The sequence below is a fragment of the Heteronotia binoei genome, chromosome 7 (genome assembly GCF_032191835.1).
Source record: "Heteronotia binoei isolate CCM8104 ecotype False Entrance Well chromosome 7, APGP_CSIRO_Hbin_v1, whole genome shotgun sequence".
In the NCBI taxonomy this organism is placed as follows: Eukaryota; Metazoa; Chordata; class Lepidosauria; order Squamata; family Gekkonidae; genus Heteronotia; species Heteronotia binoei.
Window position 1 is genome coordinate 1,523,201 of NC_083229.1, and position 21,260 is coordinate 1,544,460.

General features: G+C 56.4%; 1 protein-coding gene across 1 annotated transcript in view; it reads left to right on the top strand.

The window, feature by feature from the left end:
- The window catches only part of HSF1 (heat shock transcription factor 1), a 63,556-nt gene extending 43,449 nt beyond the window's left edge, over window positions 1-20,107 (top strand). Inside the window, 10 exon segments of the mRNA XM_060243141.1 lie at window positions 6,150-6,225; window positions 6,457-6,518; window positions 7,174-7,270; window positions 7,495-7,533; window positions 7,535-7,632; window positions 11,598-11,846; window positions 17,216-17,321; window positions 17,413-17,478; window positions 18,882-18,951; window positions 19,186-20,107. Of these exon segments, the coding sequence (XP_060099124.1) occupies window positions 6,150-6,225; window positions 6,457-6,518; window positions 7,174-7,270; window positions 7,495-7,533; window positions 7,535-7,632; window positions 11,598-11,846; window positions 17,216-17,321; window positions 17,413-17,478; window positions 18,882-18,951; window positions 19,186-19,391 (1,069 nt within the window). The 3' untranslated portion in view covers window positions 19,392-20,107.
- The last annotated feature ends 1,153 nt before the right edge of the window (window positions 20,108-21,260 follow it).

The following is a 21,260-nucleotide window of genomic DNA, read 5'->3' on the forward strand; positions in this document are numbered from 1 at the left end:
CATTTAAACCCTAAAAAGTGAGTTGCAGTTTGAGGTGAGCCTGGGTGAGAAGCGGGGTCTTTTCCAGGATGGCCACCCGTGTTTTATGATTCCCTCACTGAGAAAGCCTGCCAGCAGTGGCCAAAGGCTTCCAGAAGATGATTTTAGTACATAAGAAGAACAGTGCTTCAGATGCAGTGCTTTCCAATGGGCCAGACCAGAAACTTTTGCTAGACTGGAAAGCAACAGCCCTCTTCTTTTTCAGTGGTAAACCTCCTCTGAACCTGGCTGTTCCAGTGGGCTGACCTAGCAAATGGCTGGCCTGTTTTTCAGAGACTTGCCTGTTTGTTGACCGACCACACAAGAGTTCCTGTTAAAACTTATTTAGAAAAACATTCAGTGGTTTTATGTAATCAGAGATATTCTGGTTTTGTTGCAGATTGCTAGTTGTGGGTTTAGTTGATTTAGCAGCAGATGTGGTTTCAAGGAACGTGAGTGGAGTATCAGTCTTATGAATGAAGTGTCCTTTGTGGTCCCATTAGGGCCTCCTGGAAGTTCCTCTGTGAACCTGCTTTGCTCACCAAGCAGAGAAAGGGACCGAAGGCGGTTTTTGGGTGCTCCCGTGGATCCCGTGCCCTCAGCGCACTGATTGGTTTAACGCCCAGTGGCATGAATTCTAAATGGTCGATGCTTCCATTTTGTGTAAAGAATACCGGTTAGGAAGAGAGAGCAATAGAGAAGCCCCCCAATCTGCCGACAATCTAAGGCTGGCTCCTCGCCTTCTTTCCGGAGCTGCCAGTTGCTGCAGCTGGGTGCTGATTGCCCGCCAGGAGCCTGGTGAGACAGAACCAGGTCAGCATCTGCCTTCCTCCCTCCCCCCCCCCCCCATGGTGGCTGACCAAGCTGCATTTCCAAGACTTGCCATTCTTCCTTTGGCCACTTAGCGTCAGGCAGGAGGAAAGATTCAGAGTCTCGAAAAGCCACTGGGACAAGCCCAGCGTGAAGCAGAACATGCGCTCCATCTCCCCTCCTGCAGCCTTGCTGGTCAAAAGCACCCTTCCTGAGCCCATGGCGATAAGCAGGTCCCTTCCAAGAGCCCCGTGGCGCAGAGTGTTAAAGCCGCAGTACTGCAGTCTTAAGCTCTGCTCACAACCTGAGTTCGATCCCTGGTGGAAGCTGGGTTTTCAGGTAGCCGGCTTGTGGTTGACTCAGCCTTCCATCCTTCCGAGGTCAGTCAAATGAGTACCCAGCTTGCTGCGGGGAAAGTGTAGATGACTGGGGAAGGCAATGGCAAACCACCCCATAAAAAGTCTGCCATGAAAACGTTGTGAAAGCAATGTCACCACAGAGTTGGAAACAACTGGTGCTTGCACAGGGGACTACCTTTACCTTTACCTTTAAGAGCCCCATGGTGCAGAGTGTTAAAGCTGCAGTACTGTAGTCCTAAATTCTGCTCGCGACCTGAGTTCGATCCCCAGCGGAAGCTGGGTTTTCAGGTAGCTGGCTCGAGACTGACTCAGCCTTCCATCCTTCTGAGGTCGGTCAAAGGAGTCCCCAGCTTGCTGGGGGGAAAGCATAGAGGACTGGGAAAGGCAATGGCAAACCACCCCATCAAAAGTTTGACGTGAAAGCAACGTCACCCCAGAGTCAGAAAGAGCCCCATGGTGCAGAGTGTTAAAGCTGCAGTACTGTAGTCCTAAACTCTGCTCACGACCTGAGTTTGATCCCCAGCGGAAGCTGGGTTTTCAGGTAGCTGGCTCGAGGTTGGCTCAGCCTTCCTTTCCGTCCTCCCAAAAGCAGCCCTCAAGGGAGGCCAGCAAGCCTGCCTCTTTCCCGCCCTCTCTCTCAGGAAAGACCTGCGCTGAAGATTCTCTGACTGGCCTCTTATCTCGGTCTTTGAAGCCAAAAGTTCCCTGGGGCCTGCAAGGAAGCTGCCCTCCATGTCTGATTTCTCCAAGAGAGGCTGAAGCCAGTTGCCCCAGCCTTTCCTTGCGTCACCCTTCTCTTCTCAGGGCCCCTCTTGGATTGTTTCAGACCTCTGCTGTTTCCCCGCAGCGCTCTGAACGTGGTGTTTGACCCCCTGGGCAGTGAGGACTTGCAGGTAGGGAAAGGAGAGGCAGCAGGGTGTGAGCCGGTGCTGTGTGAACAGGCCAGGCAACTTGAGGGGGGAGGAAGTGGGGGCAGCACGAGGCCAATGCCAAGGATATAGGCCTCCACCCCTCCCCTCCCCTCCTCCTGCAGCATCTCTGCTTGCTCCCTGCCCGGCTTCTTTAGAAGAACGTCTGTCTGTTGCAGCAGCTGCATCACCAGGGGCTTCCCCTTAGGAAGCCCTTCCTGGCACTTAGCTTGAACTTCTATATATTCTGATGGACATTTCTTAACCTTTGTAGAGAAGCTCGCCAGCCAGCCAGGAAAAGTGCAGGATCTCTTTTATCCTTGACAACCAGCGAGAAGTAGAATCGTTGCCTTTGAACTATCAGTAGGCACTCAATACGACTTAAAAAATCTTGTTGTGCGGCTAATGAGCATTAGCTCATGAGAGAGAGCCAGTTTGGTGTAGTGGTTAAGTGTGTGGACTCTTATCTGGGAGAACCGGGTTTGATTCCCCACTCCTCCACTTGCACATGCTGGAATGGCCTTGGGACAGCCATAGCTCTGACAGAGGTTGTCCTTGAAAGGGCAGCTGCTGTGAGAGCCCTCTCAGCCCCACCCACCTCACAGGGTGTCTGTTGTGGGGGAGGAAGGGAAAGGAGATTGTGAGCCGCTCTGAGACTCTTCGGAGTGGAGGGCGGGATATAAATCCAATGTCTTCATCTACCTCACAGGGTGTCTGTTCTGGGGGAGGAAGGTAAAGCAGATTGTGAGCCGCTCTGAGACTCTTCGGAGTGGAGGGCGGGATATAAATCCAATATCGTCATCTACCTCACAGGGTGTCTGTTGTGGGGGAGGAAGGGAAAGGAGATTGTGAGCCGCTCTGAGACTCTTCGGAGTGGAGGGCGGGATATAAATCCAATATCGTCATCTACCTCACAGGGTGTCTGTTGTGGGGGAGGAAGGGAAAGGAGATTGTGAGCCGCTCTGAGACTCTTCGGAGTGGAGGGCGGGATATAAATCCAATATCTTCATCTACCTCACAGGGTGTCTGTTGTGGGGGAGGAAGGTAAAGCAGATTGTGAGCCGCTCTGAGACTCTTCGGAGTGGAGGGCGGGATATAAATCCAATTTCTTCTTCATTATCAGATATATCTTAGGGCCAGCGGGATGTATTGGTTAGAGGTTCAAATCCCCACTTCTTCCATGAAAGCCTGTTGGGTACCCTTGGGCTAGTCACACATGCTCAGCCTCGAGGACTTCACAGGATAATAGGGAGGGGGAACGCTGTCAGGAAAAGAGGCAGGATATAATGTAAGTAAATAAAGTCACCTATGTATGTTCTCATAAAATCATCTTGAGAACGGATCACGTACCTACAGAATCATCACACGATGCAGCCGTAATGGTTTATCCAAGGCTAGTGACTGTCATCGTTATCTACAAAAGGCAGAGAGTTTGTGTACTCATTTCAAACATCGGTCGGCCACAGTTCTTCCTTATGGAGCTCAAACGGCTTGCAACATAAATGAAGCCCGTGAACGAGGCTTCTGCAGAAGGAGTGTCGCTCAAGAAACTGTCCCTCTCTAGCCGTTTCTTGGCCTTTTGGATTTAGGTTCAGGCTTTGGGACTCAGTTGAGCTACTGAAGCTCTTCTCTCTGGGGAATTAATGTCAGGATGACTTGCGGTTTCAGAGATAGAGAGGAGGGATGAGAGGAGAGGGGACGGAGTCAGGCGCAGGCGCAGGCGAGATCGTGGGCCGGGGAGCTTCAAGGCCAGAGGCCAGGAGGGAGTTTCGCACTCACATTCCGCCTTGTTAGCGCAAGGAACCCTGGGCCTGGGAAGGCTGCTCAGCTGCAGAGATAGGTGGTCGCGTGTCTTAGCAACACGCTGGATTGGCCAGGCAGGATCAAGCCAGCTGCAGGCAGTCCGGCTGAAAGCAAGACCATTCGTTTCTAGCAGAGGCCTTCCTTCCCTCTGGCCGCCATTTTTGACTGCAGGCTGGGCCTTGTACAGCCAGAACTTCTGCTCCTTGGAGTTTGGACTCTGTGACTTCCCTCTGGGCAAGAGGACTAAAGCCTGAAGAAGTATCCCAGGATCGTGGTTTACTTTTGTTGTTTTGTTATCCCAGCTCCTCCACTCGCAGCTGCTGGAATGGCCTTGGGGCAGCCAGAGCTCTGGCAGAGGTTGTCCTTGAAAGGGCAGCTGCTGTGAGAGCCCTCTCAGCCCCACCCACCTCACAGGGTGTCTGTTGTGGGGGAGGAAGGGAAAGGAGATTGTGAGCCGCTCTGAGACTCTGTCCTTGAAAGGGCAGCTGCTGTGAGAGCCCTCTCAGCCCCACCCACCTCACAGGGGGTCTGTTGTGGGGGAGGAAGGGAAAGGAGATTGAGAGCCACTCTGAGACTGAGAGATTCAGAGTGGAGGGTGGGATATAAATCCAATATCATCATCTTCCCTTCTTTGCACTATTTCCGTATTTGTACACTTTCCCGCATTTCTTTTAATTAATCCCATGAATTATACTCCTGTGGTATTTCTTGAGTTTGGGGGATTCACTCTAAACCCGGCTATCTTGGCTCAGTTTGGCCACAGCTGCCCTGCTTTGCAGGGCTGACTTCTTGATGAACACCTGGTCCCTCCAGGGGTCTTGGGGGGGGGCTTTCTTGGGGGACTCACTTCCAAGTCTTGTGCGTTTTGCTCTTGACCTCCCGAAGCCTTCATAGGGAAAAGGGAGGGGTTGACTCTGCAAAGGGTGCGGGCGAGGTGTGTGTTCTGGGCTTCCAGAGCTTTCACGAGCATTCAGAGAGAATTATTTGAACTCTGACTTAATTTAGATCTCATATATTCAATTATGTTCGAGAACCATTGGATCTTATTTTCCTTGTATGTGGTTTTCCAGTACTTAGAAGGTTAATCTGTACTCGTTTCAATTTCTTATAATCTTGCTAATGAAGAGGTTATTTCCCTTTTTCATTAAAAGGTCATTAGCGCCCTGAAAGTTTCTGTCTTATTTGCTGGCGCAAGGTAAAGGGCAGAATCCTGTCTTTTTGCAGGCCAGGTAGCCCTCTTGGTGGGTGTTGTCTCTACAGATCCTTTTGAAGGGTCTGTGGCTCCTTAGCTAAAGGCAGGGCTTTTTTTGAGCAGGAACGCAGTTCCGGCTGACTTGGTGTCAGGGGGTGTGGCCTAATATGCAAATAGGTTCGTGTTGGGGGCTTTTTAAATAATAATACATTTATTTTTATATCCTGCCCTCCCCTGCCAAAGGCAGGCTCAGGGCGGCTCACAGACATGGTACAAGCATGGTTTCAATAGAATACAATCAAAACAATAAAACAGATTAAAATACAATTAAATTACATTTATAAATTAAGTTAAAATTAGATAAAACAGCTGTTATGTGTTAGTAATTAAGGTGCTACAATTCACAGACACATATGAGATGGCTGGAAGTCGATTTAGCCGGGTTCTATCTTAAAAGCGAGCTGAAAGAGGGTGGTTTTGCAAGCCCTGCAAAACTGATTCAGGTCCCACAGGGCTCGCACCTCCTCTGGGAGTTGATTCCACCATCGGGGGGGCCATTGTTGAGAAGGCTTGCTCCCTTGTTGTTTTTACCCAAAAAGCCCTGAATGAAACAATGGTGACACCAGGGGTGTGTGGCCTGCTATGCAAATGAGTTCCTGCTGGGCTTTTTTCTACCCAAACAGCCCTGGCTAAAGGAAATTATTTCCATGCCCTCCGAGGGGTCCAGGCTCCTAAACAGGCCATGGGGTCGTTGTCCCGTTCTGCTGCCTGGTTTTGGGGGGGGGGGGGGGGGGGCGTGGCTTGCTGCCAGTGTTCCTTCTAAGATGAGTTAGCGTGAGCTAGCTCATGGTTTTTTAGCCTCCTGCTCGCACGTTTTTGTCTTAGCTCAGGAAAAATGGCTCCAAAGCAAACTAATTGGTGCAGCAGCTCACAAAGTGGAATTTTAGCTCCCCCGGTTCTGCAGCTTAGAGGGGACGTTGCTGCTGCTGCAGCCCTGGTTGCCTGGAGGGGCTGCCTGCCGGCTGCTGCTCTGATGGCCTTTCTGCCTCTTTCCTGCAGCGAGAACGAGGCCCTGTGGCGGGAGGTGGCCAGCTTGCGGCAGAAGCATGCCCAGCAGCAGAAGGTGGTCAATAAGGTAAGCGGGGCCTCCTTCGCAGCTGCGGTGGGCGGCCTGCAGGCAGAAGGGACGGGGGGGCCATAGGCTTTTCCCTGGGCCTCCGACTTCCCTGCTGCGCCATCTAATGGGCACACTGCTGGCATCTCCTGTGGGGACCCGGAGACTGTCAGAGGAACAGGAGGGCACAGGAATCCTCCTGCTGTTTGAGTAGCGGCTGGAGGCTTACTGGTTTTTCCTCCCTTCCCGCAGCTAATCCAGTTCTTGATTTCGCTGGTGCAGTCGAATCGCATCCTTGGGGTGAAGAGGAAGATGTAAGTGGGGCTCTGGGTGTGTCTCTGGGCCCTGCTCCAGCAAGGCTTTGCTTCTCCTCTTGGCCCAGAGAACCTCTCCGTGTGGCTGTGTGGGGACGTGCCGGGCAGGATGCTTCCCGAAGCATCTCCTGTGCAAGGTGGACAAGCTGGTCTGCTGTGTTGCTGAGAAACGAGAGGTTTCCCAGGGTTCTCCCTACTATATGATGCTCTGCCTTGCTTGGTGCTTGGGGGGCAACGGGGAGGGCTTCTGGAGTCTGACCCCACAGGTAGACCTCCTGATGGCACCTGGCTTTTTTGGCCACTGTGTGACCCAGAGTGTTGGGCTGGAGGGGCCATTGGCCTGATCCAACAGGGCTTCTCTTATGTTACTATGTCTGGGGCAGTAATGCCCAACAAAACCACTGGGGCAAGCTCTCCTTGCGGGTTAACTCGCAGGCACTGCTGCCCTTGTGGCCAAATGGCACAGAAAGCCTGGCTGAGAACCTTTAGGGATGAGAAGATGCTCACCCCCCATTGCAGAGTGGATGCATGCGTGTGTGTGTTTAGCAGTGGTCCCCCATGCTCAAAAAGAAGCTGTCGCTGTCCTCCTCCTCTGTCAGCAAAGAGATGTTGCTTGCCTTCTCTCCGGCCTCACGGCTCTCTGCTTCCCCTCCAGTCCCTTGATGCTGAACGACAGCGGCTCGGCACATTCCATGCCCAAGTACAGCCGCCAGTACTCGCTGGAGCGTGTCCACAGCCCATCCCCCTACTCCGTGAGTGCCGTGGTCGGTCCGGGAGGGAGGGGCCTACTCCGGGCAGGCTGGGCTGCTTCTGGAGCTGGAGTCCTGGGGGCCTTTGCTCAGGAACTGCTTGTCTTGGAGCTGGGTGGGAGGCAAGCAACTGCTGGGCCAGCAGGGCAGCCTGGGAGGGCCTCAGGGCTGTTCGGTCCTCACTGCAGGAAAAGACTCTTACCAGTCGCTCCGTTCTCACCTTGCAGGCCTCCTCCCCAGCTTACGGTGGCACGAACCTGTATTCCCCCCGACTCCTCCGCCAACTCTGGCCCGATTATCTCCGACGTGACAGAACTGGCCCAGTCCAGCCCCTCGGCCTCCCCCAGCAGCAGCTTCGACGAAAGGTATCTCCGCAGCACTGGGGTTGCCTCCAAGGCCTGGCCTCCTGCGCTCTGCGGGCGGCATCTGCATCTGGGAAGAGGGCAGGGTGGTTTGGCGGCAACTCGGTGGCGGAGGCGTGAAGGTGCTGCAGATGTGGAAATGGAAAAGGGGGCCTTGGGCGGAGGGGGAAGTAGGGTGCTGGCCAGGTTCCCCCTGCTCAGCCGGAGGATTTCCTAATCGCTGGCAGATGCTGCCTCCGTCCCTTCTCTTTGCGTTACAATCAAGCAGAGATCGGTGGGTTGCCAGTATCGCAGTCAAGATGGCCCTGCGCTAAGAGGCGGGGGTAACTCCAAGCTCAGTGTCTCCAAGCTCCAGTGGAGAGCATCTGCTTGGTAAGCAGAAGGTCCCAGGTTCAATCCCTGGCATCTCCAACTAAAAGGGCCCAGGCAATAGGTGTGAAAAACCTCAGCTGGAGACCCTGGAAAGCCGCTGCCAGTCTGAGCAGACAATGCTGACTTTGATGGACTGAGGGGAGTCTGATTCAGTATAAGGCAGCTTCATATGTTCATATGTTGCAGAGTGTTCCAGCCACCCACTCTTAGCTTTTATGCAGTGGTTGCCCCTCCAGAAGCCTGAGAGTATGAAATAGTCCTTACTCCTTCTGCCCAGGGAGACACAGAGAGGAGGGTGAGGTTGCAGAGCCCCCTTTTTTTTTTTAGCAGAGGTCTGAGTCACTTTCAGTTTGGTGTAGTTCTTAAGTGTGCGGACTCTGATCTGGGAGAACCGGGTTTGATTCCCCACTCCTCCACTTGCAGCTGCTGGAATGGCCTTGGGGTCAGCCAGAGCTCTCTTATCTGGGAGAACCGGGTTTGATTCCCACTCCTCCACTTGCAGCTGCTGGAATGGCCTTGGGTTAGCCCGAGCTCTCTTATCTGGGAGAACCGGGTTTGATTCCCCATTCCTCCACTTGCACCTGCTGGAATGGCCTTGGGTCAGCCTGAGCTCTCTTATCTGGGAGAACCGGGTTTAATTCCCCACTCCTCCACTTGCAGCTGCTGGAATGGCCTTGGGTCAGCCATAGCTCTCTTATCTGGGAGAACCGGGTTTGATTCCCACTCTTCCACTTGCAGCTGCTGGAGTGGCCTTGGGTCAGCTAGAGCTCTCTTATCTGGGAGAAACCGGGTTTGATTCCCCACTCCTCACTTGCAGCTGCTGGAATGGCCTTGGGGTCAGCCAGAGCTCTCTTATCTGGGAGAACCGGGTTTGATTCCCCACTCCTCCACTTGCTCCTGCTGAATGGCCTTGGGTCAGCCTGAGCTCTCTTATCTGGGAGAACCGGGTTTGATTCCGCACTCCTCCACTAGCACCTGCTGGAATGGCCTTGGGTCAGCCAGAGCTCTTTTATCTGGAGAACCGGGTTGGATTCCCCACTCCTCCACCTGCACCTGCTGGAATAGTCTTAGGTCAGCCGGAGCTCTCTTATCTGGGAGAACCGGGTTTGATTCCCCACTCGTCCACTTGCACCTGCTGGAATGGCCTTGGGTCAGCCATAGTTATCACAGAGCTTGTCCTTGAAAGGGCAGCTGCTGTGAGAGCCCTCTCAGCCCCACCCACCCACCTTACAGGGTGTCTGTTGTGGTAGGGAGGCAGAGGAGATTGTCACCACACTGAGATTCAGAGTATAGGGCGGGATATAAATCCAATATCTTCTTCCAGGATCTCTGTGAATGTGCTGAGAGCAGAAGAAGAAGAAGATATTGGATTTATATCCCGCCCTCCACTCCGAAGAGTCTCAGAGCGGCTCACAATCTGCTTTACCTTCCTCCCCCACAACAGACACCCTGTGAGGTGGGTGGGGCTGGAGAGGGCTGGCACAGCAGCTGCCCTTTCAAGGACAACCTCTGCCAGAGCTATGGCTGACCCAAGGCCATGCTAGCAGGTGCAAGTGGAGGAGTGGGGAATCAAACCCGGTTCTCCCAGATAAGAGTCCACACACTTAACCACTACACCAAACTGGCTCTCCTTATCTGGGAGCTCTGGCTGACCCCAAGGCCATTCCAGCAGCTGCAAGTGAGGAGTGGGGAATCAAACCCGGTTCTCCCAGATAAGAGAGAGAGCACAGAGGCCATCGGCAGGGTTGCAAGAAAGCCCACTCAGCTGCAGAAATGCAGCCTTTCATGAGGAGCGGGATGCCAGCTTGCACCTAGCTCATTTGGCTTTGAAAGGGCTTCTAGTGTCCTGGCCCCAGTGGTGGGCCTCCTGATGGCCCCTGGTTTGGCTGCTGTGTGACACAGAGTGTTGGACTGGATGGGTCACAGGCCTGACCCAGTGTGGCTTCTCTTGTGTCCTGAGTGCTCTGTCGTCCCTGCAGCCCTTGTGCTGCTCTTCCCAGAATCCCTTGGCCGATGAGTGCTCAGGAGCCTTCGTGCCTCTGCTCAGCCACCCCTCTGGCTGCAGGGGTCCGAGCCTGCAGCCTCCCTCCGTCTCCTCTGCACAGCAATCCCATGCCATGAAATGCCCGGGGGGCACGAAGCCAGGAGCCCTCACCCCCCCCACCCCACACCTCTGGCTGGATAGAACTGGCAAGGTTGCGGAATGCTCTGCAGCTGTGCTTTACGGCCTTGCGTGCACCTCCCCCGGGAGCCCTCCGCTGGAAATGGGAACCAGATGCTCGCCTAAGTGGGTCATCGGCGCTTTGTTCTTTTATACCTGTTGACCATTCCGGTGGGGCTAATTGAACCTCCCACACCTCTGGTTGGGTGCTGGAAGGGATTTCCATCTGCCCAAGAAACCTTATCCCCCCCCCCACCGCCCCCTCTGTTCTGCCAATTCCCATGGCTCGGAAAGGCGGTTGAAGGGCAGGCGGCCAAGCTGATGCGTTTACCAAACCCTAGCAGAGGGGGGACGCTGTGCCCGGGAGAGAGGGAGGGAGAAGCCCAGGCCCATCCTTGCCCCAGGCTGAAAACATTTCGGAGGAGGGGACTGCAGGACCAGAAATCTCTTGCCAGTTTGGGGTAGTGATGAAGTGGACAGACTCTTATCTGGGAGAACCGGGCTTGATTCCCCACTCCTCCTCTTGCAGCTGCTGGAATGGCCTTGGGTCAGCCAGAGCTCTCTTACCTGGGAGAACCGGGTTTGATTCCCCACTCCTCCACTCGCACCTGCTGGAATGGCCTTGGGTCAGCCAGAGATCTCTTATCTGGGAGAACTGGGTTTGATTCCCCACTCCTCCACTCGCACCTGCTGGAATGGCCTTGGGCCAGCCAGAGCTCTCTTATCTGGGAGAACCGGGTTTGATTCCCCACTCCTCCACCTGCAGCTGCTGGAATGGCCTTGGGTCAGCCAGAGCTCTCTTATCTGGGAAAACCGGGTTTGATTCCCCACTCCTCCACTTGCAGCTGCTGGAATGGCCTTGGGTCAGCCAGAGCTCTCTTATCTGGGAGAACCGGGTTTGATTCCCCACTCCTCCACTTGCAGCTGCTGGAATGGCCTTGGGTCAGCCAGAGCTCTCTTATCTGGGAGAACCGGGGTTGATTCCCCACTCCTCCACTTGCAGCTGCTGGAATGGCCTTGGGTCAGCCAGAGCTCTCTTATCTAGGAGAACCGGGCTTGATTCCCCACTCCTCCACTTGCAGCTGCTAGAATGGCCTTGGGTCAGCCAGAGCTCTTATCTGGGAGAACCGGGGTTGATTCCCCACTCCTCCACTTGCAGCTGCTGGAATGGCCTTGGTCAGCCATAGCTCTGGCAGAGGTTGTCCTTGAAAGGGCAGCTTCTGTGAGAGCCCTCTCAGCCCCACCCACCTCCCAGGGTGTCTGTTGCGGGGGGAGGAAGATAAAGGAGATTGCAAGCCGCTCTGATTCTCTGATTCAGAGAGAAGGGTGGGGTCCAAATCTGCAGTCTTCTTCTCTTTCCGAAACGCGCTGCCTGCCGGGGAGTGCGGTGGGGGTGCCGGGCGGTGCTTTGACGCTCTTTCTTCCTCTTCCTCAGGAGCAGCCCCCTGGTCCGTATCAAAGAGGAGCCCCCCAGCCCCCCTCGCAGCCCCCAGCCCGAGGAGGCCAGCCCGGCCGCGGCTCCTGCTGCCTCCCCTCCCCTCTCGCCTGCTGCCTTCATTGACTCCATCCTGCAGGAGGAGGAGGAAGAGGAGGAGTCCGGCGGCACCACAGCCCCCGCCGCAGGCAGCGCCCTCGTGCAGCCCCCGCCCCCCGAAAAGTGCCTCAGCGTCGCCTGCCTCGACAAGTAAGTGGGCGGGGGGGGGAGAGCCTGGCTGCTGCCGAGGTGGCGGCTGGCCGCAGGTACACTGGGCCACGAGTGACCACGAGCCGAGGACGAGGTCAGTGAGTCCTTTCCTCCTGCCGGCCGCATGCCCAGCCCTCACCAGGCCTCCGCTCAGCACCAGAAGGTCCTGGGTTCAGTCCCCACCATCTCCAGTTACAGGATCCGTCAGCAGGAGATGAGAAAGACTTCCTCTGCCTGAGGCCCCAGAGACCGGCTGCCAGTCTGGTTCAGTACCAGGCAGCTTCCAGCGTTCGCAATCCTCCTCCTCTTCCCTACCTGTGAGCTGCAGCCTCAGTGCTTTGGGGCTCCCTTCTTCTCCATGGCCAGGTTTGGCCCAAGGGCTGTCACTTGCTGATGACCGCTGCCCAGGATGGACGCTCCCTGCCCAGCTGAGTCCTGACCAGGGTTCCCACTAAGCTGAGTTAGTGTGAGCTAGCTCTCAGATTTTTAGCCTCCAGCTCACACGTTTTTTTCCTAGCTCAGGAAAAACGGCCCCAAAGAACAATCATTGATGTAGAAGCTCACAACTTTAACGCCAGGAGCTCACGACTTAGATACCAGGAGCTCACAAGGTAGAATTTTTGCTCACAAGACTCTGCAGCTTAGAGGGAACCTTTGTACTGACCCCAGCCCCGTCCCGTCCTGAGTGGAGCAGGCTCCATTTGCCCAGAACTCAGGTGCTCAGCCTCCGGGAGCAGACCGTTGCCTCCCAGTGATCTCCTTTGCTGTCTTGGAAGAGGAGTTCCACCACGCCAGATGCCTGTTTTGTTCCATTCTGTCAGGGCTCTGCATGCATTCCTTATTCAGTTCTGTTACTAGTTCTGCCGGTGCTGTGAAGGGGCACAAAGAACCCCCCAGCTTTTGTCTTGGGGCAGTTGCCCCTGAGACCCCACAGCCCCGAGATCGACTGCTGTTCAGTATGACTCACGTGTGCACAGAACCCCCGGGCGGAGTCCCTCACCTGCTGTTTCTTGCCTGTTGAAAGTAACCCCCATTTCCTCCCTAGAGTTGGTGGGGGGAAACCGTCCAAGCCGAGTTCTCTTCTCCCCTTTGTCTCTTTCAGTGTGGCTCGCACTCCGCAGATGTCTGAGATCACCCGCCTTTTCCCCAGCCCTTCTTCTTCCTCTCTGCACTGCAGACCACAGCAAGGGTTAGCATTTCCGTGGCTTGCTGCTCCCCAGGGGCAGCGGGGTGACTGGGCCAAGAAAGGCCTGTGCAAGGGTTAGCATTTCTGTGGCTTGCTGCTCCCCAGGGGGAGCGGGGTGAATGGGCCAAGAAAGGCCTTTGCAAGGGTTAGCATTTCCGTGGCTTGCTGCTCCCCAGGGGGAGCGGGGTGAATGGGACAAGAAAGGCCTGTGCAAGGGTTAGCATTTCCGTGGCTTGCTGCTCCCCAGGGGGAGCGGGGTGAATGGGCCAAGAAAGCCCTGTGCAAGGGTTAGCATTTCTGTGGCTTGCTGCTCCCCAGGGGGAGCGGGGTGAATGGGCCAAGAAAGGCCTGTGCAAGGGTTAGCATTTCTGTGGCTTGCTGCTCCCCAGGGGGAGCAGGGTGAATGGGCCAAGAAAGGCCTTTGCAAGGGTTAGCATTTCCGTGGCTTGCTGCTCCCCAGGGGGAGCGGGGTGAATGGGATAAGAAAGGCCTGTGCAAGGGTTAGCATTTCCATGCCTTGCTGCTCCCCAGGGGGAGCGGGGTGAATGGGCCAAGAAAGCCCTGTGCAAGGGTTAGCATTTCCGTGACTTGCTGCTCCCCAGGGGGAGCGGGGTGAATGGGCCAAAAAAGCCCTGTGCAAAGGTTAGCATTTCCGTGGCTTGCTGCTCCCCAGGGGGAGCGGGGTGAATGGGCCAAGAAAGCCCTGTGCAAGGGTTAGCATTTCCGTGACTTGCTGCTCCCCAGGGGGAGCGGGGTGAATGGGCCAAAAAAACCCTGTGCAAGGGTTAGCATTTCCGTGGCTTACTGCTCCCCGGGGGGAGCGGGGTGAATGGACCAAGAAAGCCCTGTGCAAGGGTTAGCATTTCCGTGGCTTGCTGCTCCCCAGGGGGAGCGGGGTGAATGGGCCAATAAAGCCCTGTGCAAGGGTTAGCATTTCCGTGGCTTGCTGCTCCCCAGGGGGAGCGGGGTGAATGGGACAAGAAAGCCCTGTGCAAGGGTTAGCATTTCCGTGACTTGCTGCTCCCCAGGGGGAGCGGGGTGAATGGGCCAAGAAAGCCCTGTGCAAGGGTTAGCATTTCCGTGACTTGCTGCTCCCCAGGGGGAGTGGGGTGAATGGGCCAAGAAAGCCCTGTGCAAGGGTTAGCATTTCCGTGATTTGCTGCTCCCCAGGGGGAGCAGGGTGAATGGGCCAATAAAGCCCTCCGAGGCCTTTCCTCCGGAGCAGGGGGGTCACGGGGGATGGGGAGAGACGGGAGTTCCACGCTGTGCTCAGATGAAGTGGAATCCCAGCCCTGAGATGCTCGCCTTTCCCCACCTCTCCTCTGGGTGGCTCTAGGGGCTAGACGGCTGTGCTGCTTTGGGGCAGACCTTTCTGTGTTCTCCTTTGGGCCACCTTGTGTACTTCACGTGAACTGCTGCTTGCGTGGAGGTGGGTTTGGGGGTGGTTGAGGGGCCACTGTCGAGGAGCATCTCGTGGGCCAGCAGCAGAGCCCCTCCATCCACCAGGGGCCGAAAGTCCCCGGCTTGATCCCCAGCAGCTGGTGGAAGAATCCTGGGTAGCAGAGCCAGCCAGAAGCTCCCCCTGCTGAGGCCCAGGGGCGGTGGCAGGAGGCAGGGCAGAGGGCTGGCTGCTTCATGAGCTCCACTTTGGGCCTGGGCTCTGCAGACCAGAAGCAGGAAATCCAGCAGAATGGGAATTGGGGTGGGGGGAGAGCTGTGTGTCAGGAGGCTCTGCACACACACCATGCTTCCCCCACCTTGGCTCTGCTTCCAATTTGGTGTAGTGGTTAAGTGTGTGGACTCTGATCTGGGAGAACCAGGTTTGACTCCCCACTCCTCCCCTTGCAGCTGCTAGCATGGCCTTGGGTCAGCCATGGCTCTCGCAGAGCTGTCCTTGAAAGGACAGCTTCTGGGAGAGCTGCCCCACCCGTCTCACAGAGTGTCTGCTGTGGGGTGGGGGGAGGTCAAAGAGATTGTGACTGCTCTGAGATTCAGAGTATACAAGGAAAGGAAAGGTCCCCTGTGCAAGCACCAGTCGTTTCTGACTCTGGGGCGACGTTGCTTTCACAATGTTTTCACGGCAGACTTTTTACGGGGTGGTTTGCCATTGCCTTCCCCAGTCATCTATACTTTCCCCCCAGCCAGCTGGGGACTCATTTGACCGACCTCGGAAGGATGGAAGGCTGAGTCAACCTTGGGCTGGCTACCTGAACCAGCTTCCGCCGGAATCGAACTCGGGTCGTGAGCAGAGAGCTCAGACTACAGTCCTGCAGTCCTGCTGCTTTACCACTCTGCCAATATCTTCCCTGTGCACAGCTCACAAGGGCTGGGGAGGGAGCCGAGGGGAAAGTGTGTCTGTCGGTCAGTCGAGGGTGCCGGTGTTAGAGGAAAGACAGGTCCTTTGTGATACCTGCACGACCTCTAGATTTGGATCCAGTCAGCACCTGAGAGACCAGCAAGATTTCCAGGGGGTGGGCTCCTGAGAGTCCAGGCTCTCTCTGTTGCACAGAATGGGCCATTCCAACCTTCTCCTTCTGAGCTCGAAAGGAGAGCCCTTCATGTCTCAGGCTGCAGGAGCTGGTGTGGCTCTCCTGTGGTGTCCAGGAGGAGGCTCATTCCTCTCTGGGGGAGCGAGGGCACCCCCTTTGCTGCCAGCCAGCCAGCCTCCTCTGAGCGGTCTGGTGTCCTGTAGGCAACTGCCAGAGGCTCCAGAGGGCCCCGCTGCAGCTCAGGGTCTGGGGTTGTGGGGGGCTGCTGGAGGCCTGCTGATCCTCAGCTGCAGCCAATCTGACCTGGGGGGCAGGGCAGGGCGGGGCTCCTTCCTCTCTCCCTTTGTCTAGCTGAGAATCAACCTCCAGTGGGTTCCCTGCACACCCTTTCAGTGTCTCTCAGCCTGCTGCTTTTGTCTGCCCGAAAACGGGAAGGAGGGAGTGAGAGAGTCCCCTCCCCTCCCCGCCATGCATGTCAGCCCCTTCCGCCTCTCCTCCCCTCTGCATGGCTGGAGGGGGGCAGGGCATCTGTGGCAGGGACCCTGAGTCAGGCACTGCCACAGCCTTTGTGGGGCACGAGGGAGGTTCAGGGGAGCTGTGCTGCTGAGGCCTGCTGCTTGAAGGGCACTTGGTGTAATTAGCAGACTGAGCGAAGCCACCGAGTAATGCACCGTCTTGCGGTTTGCAAAACTGTGTTATAAGGGCTGTGTACAACACATAATAAACAATGCAATATTGACAGAGGCCGGCGGTGCCAGGGCCTTTTAAAGTAACAGAAACCCCACGGGGGTCAAAAAACCCCGCCCCCAAGTGAATAGATAGAAGTCCAAACTTGGAAAGAGTCCAGCTGAAATTCACAAGGTGGGTGTTCCTGAGGAATGTAGCTTCAACTACACGACACCCCTCGGGAGCACCCACCTTGTGGATTTCAGCTGGACTCTTTCCAAGTTTGGACTTCTATCCAACCCCCTTGGGGTTTCTGTTACTTTAAAAGGCCCTGACACCGCCGGCCTCTATCAATATTGCATTGTTTATTATGTGTTGTACACAACCCTAATATTTTTGCAAACTTGAAAGACAGTGTATTGCTTCATGCTTCTGAGGCCGGCTGGGACCCCACAGCCCTGGAGCAGCCTCTGTTATTGGGGAACTTCTTAAGTCCACCAGTCGGTACTTGAGGGGAGCTGAAAGAACATGGCAAACCTGCATTGACTAGCTCTCCCCCAGTTCTGGGGTGCTTCAAAGCCAGAACTGAGGCCTGAAGCCTAGCTAGCCAGAGTGTTGCCCAGGCCTCCTGTAGCCACAGCAGACAGACCGGCCCCCTGTTGTGACGGGCAAGAGAGGGGCTGGTTTCAGGGAGAGAAGAGCTGGGGGCTGTTGCCAGAGGCCCCAGACCAGCCACCCTGCTGTCCTCTTCAGGCACCAGCAGGCCTATCTGCCCTCCCCACCACTCACTTGTCCTTGAGAGAAGCTCCTGATGGTGCCTTCTGTGAGGCCAGACTGGAAGCCCCCAGGCCATCTTGTGCGTTCCCCGCCCTCAAGGAAATGGCTTCCCGTTTCGGTCACCCTCAGAGGTTCCTGCTCCTCAGAACAGGCCATGAGGAAGCGGGGTGGGGAGCTCCTCAGGGGCTCTGGGCTTGGAGCAGGCAGGGCCCTGTCACAGGCCGTGCCCCTCCTCTTTGTCCTTTCCCCAGGAATGAGCTCACCGATCACTTGGACACCATGGACTCCAGCCTGGATAACCTGCAGACCATGCTGACCACCCACGGCTTCAGCGTAGACACCAGCGCCTTGCTGGACGTAAGTCCCCTCTCCATTTTGGGGCCCGTGGGGGGGGGTGGGTGTGGTGCTTCCCTCTCCTGACAGCCGCTGCTTTTCCCCCTCTTGACAGCTCTTTAGTCCATCGATGACGGTGACGGATGTGAACTTGCCAGACCTGGACAGCAGCTTGGCCAGCGTGAGTGGGCTCTTGCAACTCTCCAAAGGAAGGGAACTCCCCCCCCCCCGCCCCTGCTCTGCTGAGGCCAGCCGTGTCTTGAAGGGACTGAAAGGGAAGGCATCCCTGGCCCCAGCACTGAGGGCGAAGAGCCCCCGAGGGGATGCAGTTCCGGGGCTCTGTGCCCCCCACCCTCCACTAGACGGTTCTTGCACAGCTCAGTCCTTTCTCTCTCCAGCCTGCTCACCATCACCAGGGCCGGGCCAGCCGCTAGGCAAACGAGGTGATTTGGAGAGCGAGTCCGGGGCCAAACATAAGCACGCCCCCCCCTCGGGTTCCAGGCAGGCTCTTTCCTCTGTGATCTGCAGAAGGAGAGCCGTGTAGATGAAAGTCCAGCGGGTGGCGTAAAGCTCACCAGCGCTTATTTCAGCGTGAGGTTCCGCGAGTCGGAGCTGCCTCCCTCCCTCCCCAGCCTCTCTCATCCTCCATGGGGGGCAAGGGCTCATTCCGTTGCAGTTCCTTGCACAAAGGCTTGCCCTTGGAAGAGCTGGGATGGGATTCATACCAAGCCTCCGTAGCCCCGCCCTCTCCCTTTCTGCACTTTTCCTTGGACAAGTTCCCCAAATGAGGTTCTCTTTGCGTATCTGACCGCTGACTCATGAACGCTCATGTAGAAGAAAGCACGGTGAGTCTTGTAGGTGCCTTGTTGGCGGCTCTCGGCAGCCATGGCCCATCCCCCATCCCCCCCCCCCCCCCAGTCCATCTGCTATTTCCACCCGGCAAGGTGGGGCGGGGGCAGTTCTAAGGTGCCAGAGACCCATGGGGAACAGCTACCAACTTTCCCACTTTCTCTTATTTGGGAGAAGGTTGGGTTGGGAAGTGGACTCTGGAGTTGCATCTCATGAGACTGTCCAAGCCGCACCATGGAAGCTGCTTCCCTCCGGCCTTTGGGAAATCGACTGCTGGCCTCTTGGTGCAACTGCTTTGCGGGTTGGGCTACCAGTTGAGCCACTTTCTCCTCCCTCCTCCAGAGAGCCAGTTTGGTGTAGTGGTGAAGTGCACAGACTCAAATCTGGGAGAACCGGGTTTGATTCCCCACTCCTCCACTTGCAGCTGCTGGAATGGCCATGGGTCAGCCAGAGCTCTAGCAGAGGTTGTCGTTGAAGGGGCAGCTGCTGGGAGATCCCTCTCAGCCCCACCCACCTCACAGGGTGTCTGTTGCGGGGGAGGAAGGTAAAGGAGATTGTGAGCCACTCTGAGACTCTGTCCTTGAAAGGGCTGCTGCTGTGAGAGCCCTCTCAGCCCCGCCTACCTCACAGGGTGTCTGTTGTGGGGGAGGAAGGGAAAGGAGATTGTAAAGCGCTCTCTGATTCAGAGAGAAGGGCGGGGTATAAATCTGCAGTCATCTTCTCCTTCTTCCACAGATCCAGGATCTCCTGTCGTCTCAGGAGCAGCAGAAGCCTACGGAGACGGAAGCCTCCCCAGCAGACGCAGGTTAGTAGGGGGCCCTTCTCCCCCCCCCCCTCGGGGTTCCTTTGTCCCCATCTTTTCCTCATGGGGCTCCCTGGGCTTTTCTGCCAGCCTGAGTCCACCTCCCCTCCCACCCTCCCTCCCTCCCAGTGGCTTGCAGGGGAGGGGCAGCATTCTCTCTCTCTTCCTTGGCCACGGAGCTCCTCCCCCTCCGGCGATTGCCCCGCCCCTCAGGCTGCCCGTTGTCTCCTGTCCTAGGCAAGCAGCTGGTGCAGTACACAGCCCAGCCCCTCTTCCTGGTGGACTCCAGCTCCGTGGACCTGGGGGGCATGGACATGCCCATTTTCTTCGAACTGGGGGAAGGGCCCTGCTTCACGGAAGGGAACGACTACTTGGAGGACCCCGCCATCTCCCTCCTCTCGGGGACGGAGCCCCCCAAGCCCAAGGACCCGGCTGTCTCCTAAGGCCAAGGCAGCAAGAGAGACCGCCCTGCCCAGGGCCTGCCGCCTGCCGCCTCCTTTTGCTCCAGCGTTGCAACGAGCTCCCCCTTCACTTCGACTCTCCAGGGGCGCAAGGGTTCCGTTTGTGCGTGTGTGTGGGTGCGTGCGCTTCCTGCGGTGTCTGAGCCCCCTCTTCTGAGAGGGAAGCTCAGGGCAGGAAGGGGGTCTCCAAAGAAGGCACAGGCGCACTGGGCAGCGGCTGCCCCTGGAGGAGGCGAGGAGGCCTATTCGACCCGTCCTTGCCCCTCTCGGCAGGCGGGGAGGTGCCGGAGGGCTTAGCCAACTGGGGGACACACAGAGGGACACCCTCCGGCCGTGATGGACGTGTTAGCTTTGAAAGAGAAATAAAAGACCCCCCAGCCCCCCCCGGGGCTCGAGGGCAGGGTCCCTTCCTAGTGTCTGATGTCCTGGAGGCTCCCGGAGGTCAGGGGTCACCTGTGTGAGAAGTCGCCCCTCCCTACTCCCCTCCCCCACCGCCTTCCTTTTGGAGTGTCCCCCATTGGGGCTTTGTTTTCCTTGGCTTAGCAGTAAGAATTTGTACATTCACACTTTGATTGTTACTAGAAGAAATTGTATTTTGGATTTTTACATGAGAGAAGCCCCCCTCTCTCCCCCCAGCCTTTCTCTCCCCTGATATATAAATATCTATATATACATATACAAATATATCTATATCTCTATGAGGTGGTCTGTAGGTTTTCTTGGGGCTGGGGGTTCTCCTGTTGCTGAATGCAGCAGGGCCTGTCCCAGCGCAGCCCCTCTTCCTGCCGCCCACGGCCCCCGCTGGCTCCCCTGCAGGAAGGACAAATGCAGGAGCTGTGCAGGCCTCGGCCTCTCTGGACTCCTGTGAGGCCCTCACGGCTCCTGCTTGTTGGCAACTTACTGGGGGGTGGGGGCAGAAGGGCTTGGGTCAGCCCAGTTTGAGAGCCAGTTTGGTGTGGTGGTTAAGTGCGTGGACTCTTATCTGGGAGAACCGGGTTGGATTCCCCACTCCTCCACTTGCACCTGCTGGAATGGCCTTGGGTCAGCCAGAGCTCTCTTATCTGGGAGAACCGGGTTTGATTCCCCACTCCTCCACTTGCGGCTGCTGGAATGGCCTTGGGTCAGCCATAGCTCTCTTATCTGGGAGAACCGGGTTTGATTCCCCACTCCTCCACTTGCACCTGCTGGAATGGCCTTGAGTCAGCCAGAGCTCTCTTATCTCGGAGAACCGGGTTTGATTCCCCACTCCTCCACTTGCAGCTGCTGGTATGGCCTTGGGTCAGCCATAGCTCTCTTATCTGGGAGAACCGGGTTTCATTCCCCACTCCTCCACTTGCAGCTGCTGGAATGGCCTTGGGTCAGCCAGAGCTCTATTATCTAGGAGAACCGGGTTTGATTCCCCACTCCTCCACTTTCAGCTGCTGGGAGAGCCCTCTCAGCCCCACCCACCTCACAAGTTATCTCTTGTGGGGGAGGAAGAGAGCCAGTTTGGTATAGTTGGTTAAGCGTGAGGACTCTTATCTGGGAGAACTGGGTTTCATTCCCCACTCCTCCACTTGCACCTCACAGGGTGTCTGTTGTTGGGGAGGAAGGGAAAGGAGATTGTAGGCCGCTCTGAGACTCTGTCCTTGAAAGGGCAGCTGCTGTGAGAGCCCTCTCAGCCCCACCCACCTCACAGGGTGTGTGTTGTGGGGGGAGACTATAGGGGATTGTAAGCCACTCTGATTCAGAGAGGAGGATCGTCTTCTTTATCTGGCTCCTGTTCTCTGGACCAGGCTGAAGGTTCTGCTGCTCTGGAAACCAAGCCCTTCCCAGCCAGGATTTGGCTAAAGCAGCTGTCTTGCTCTCATT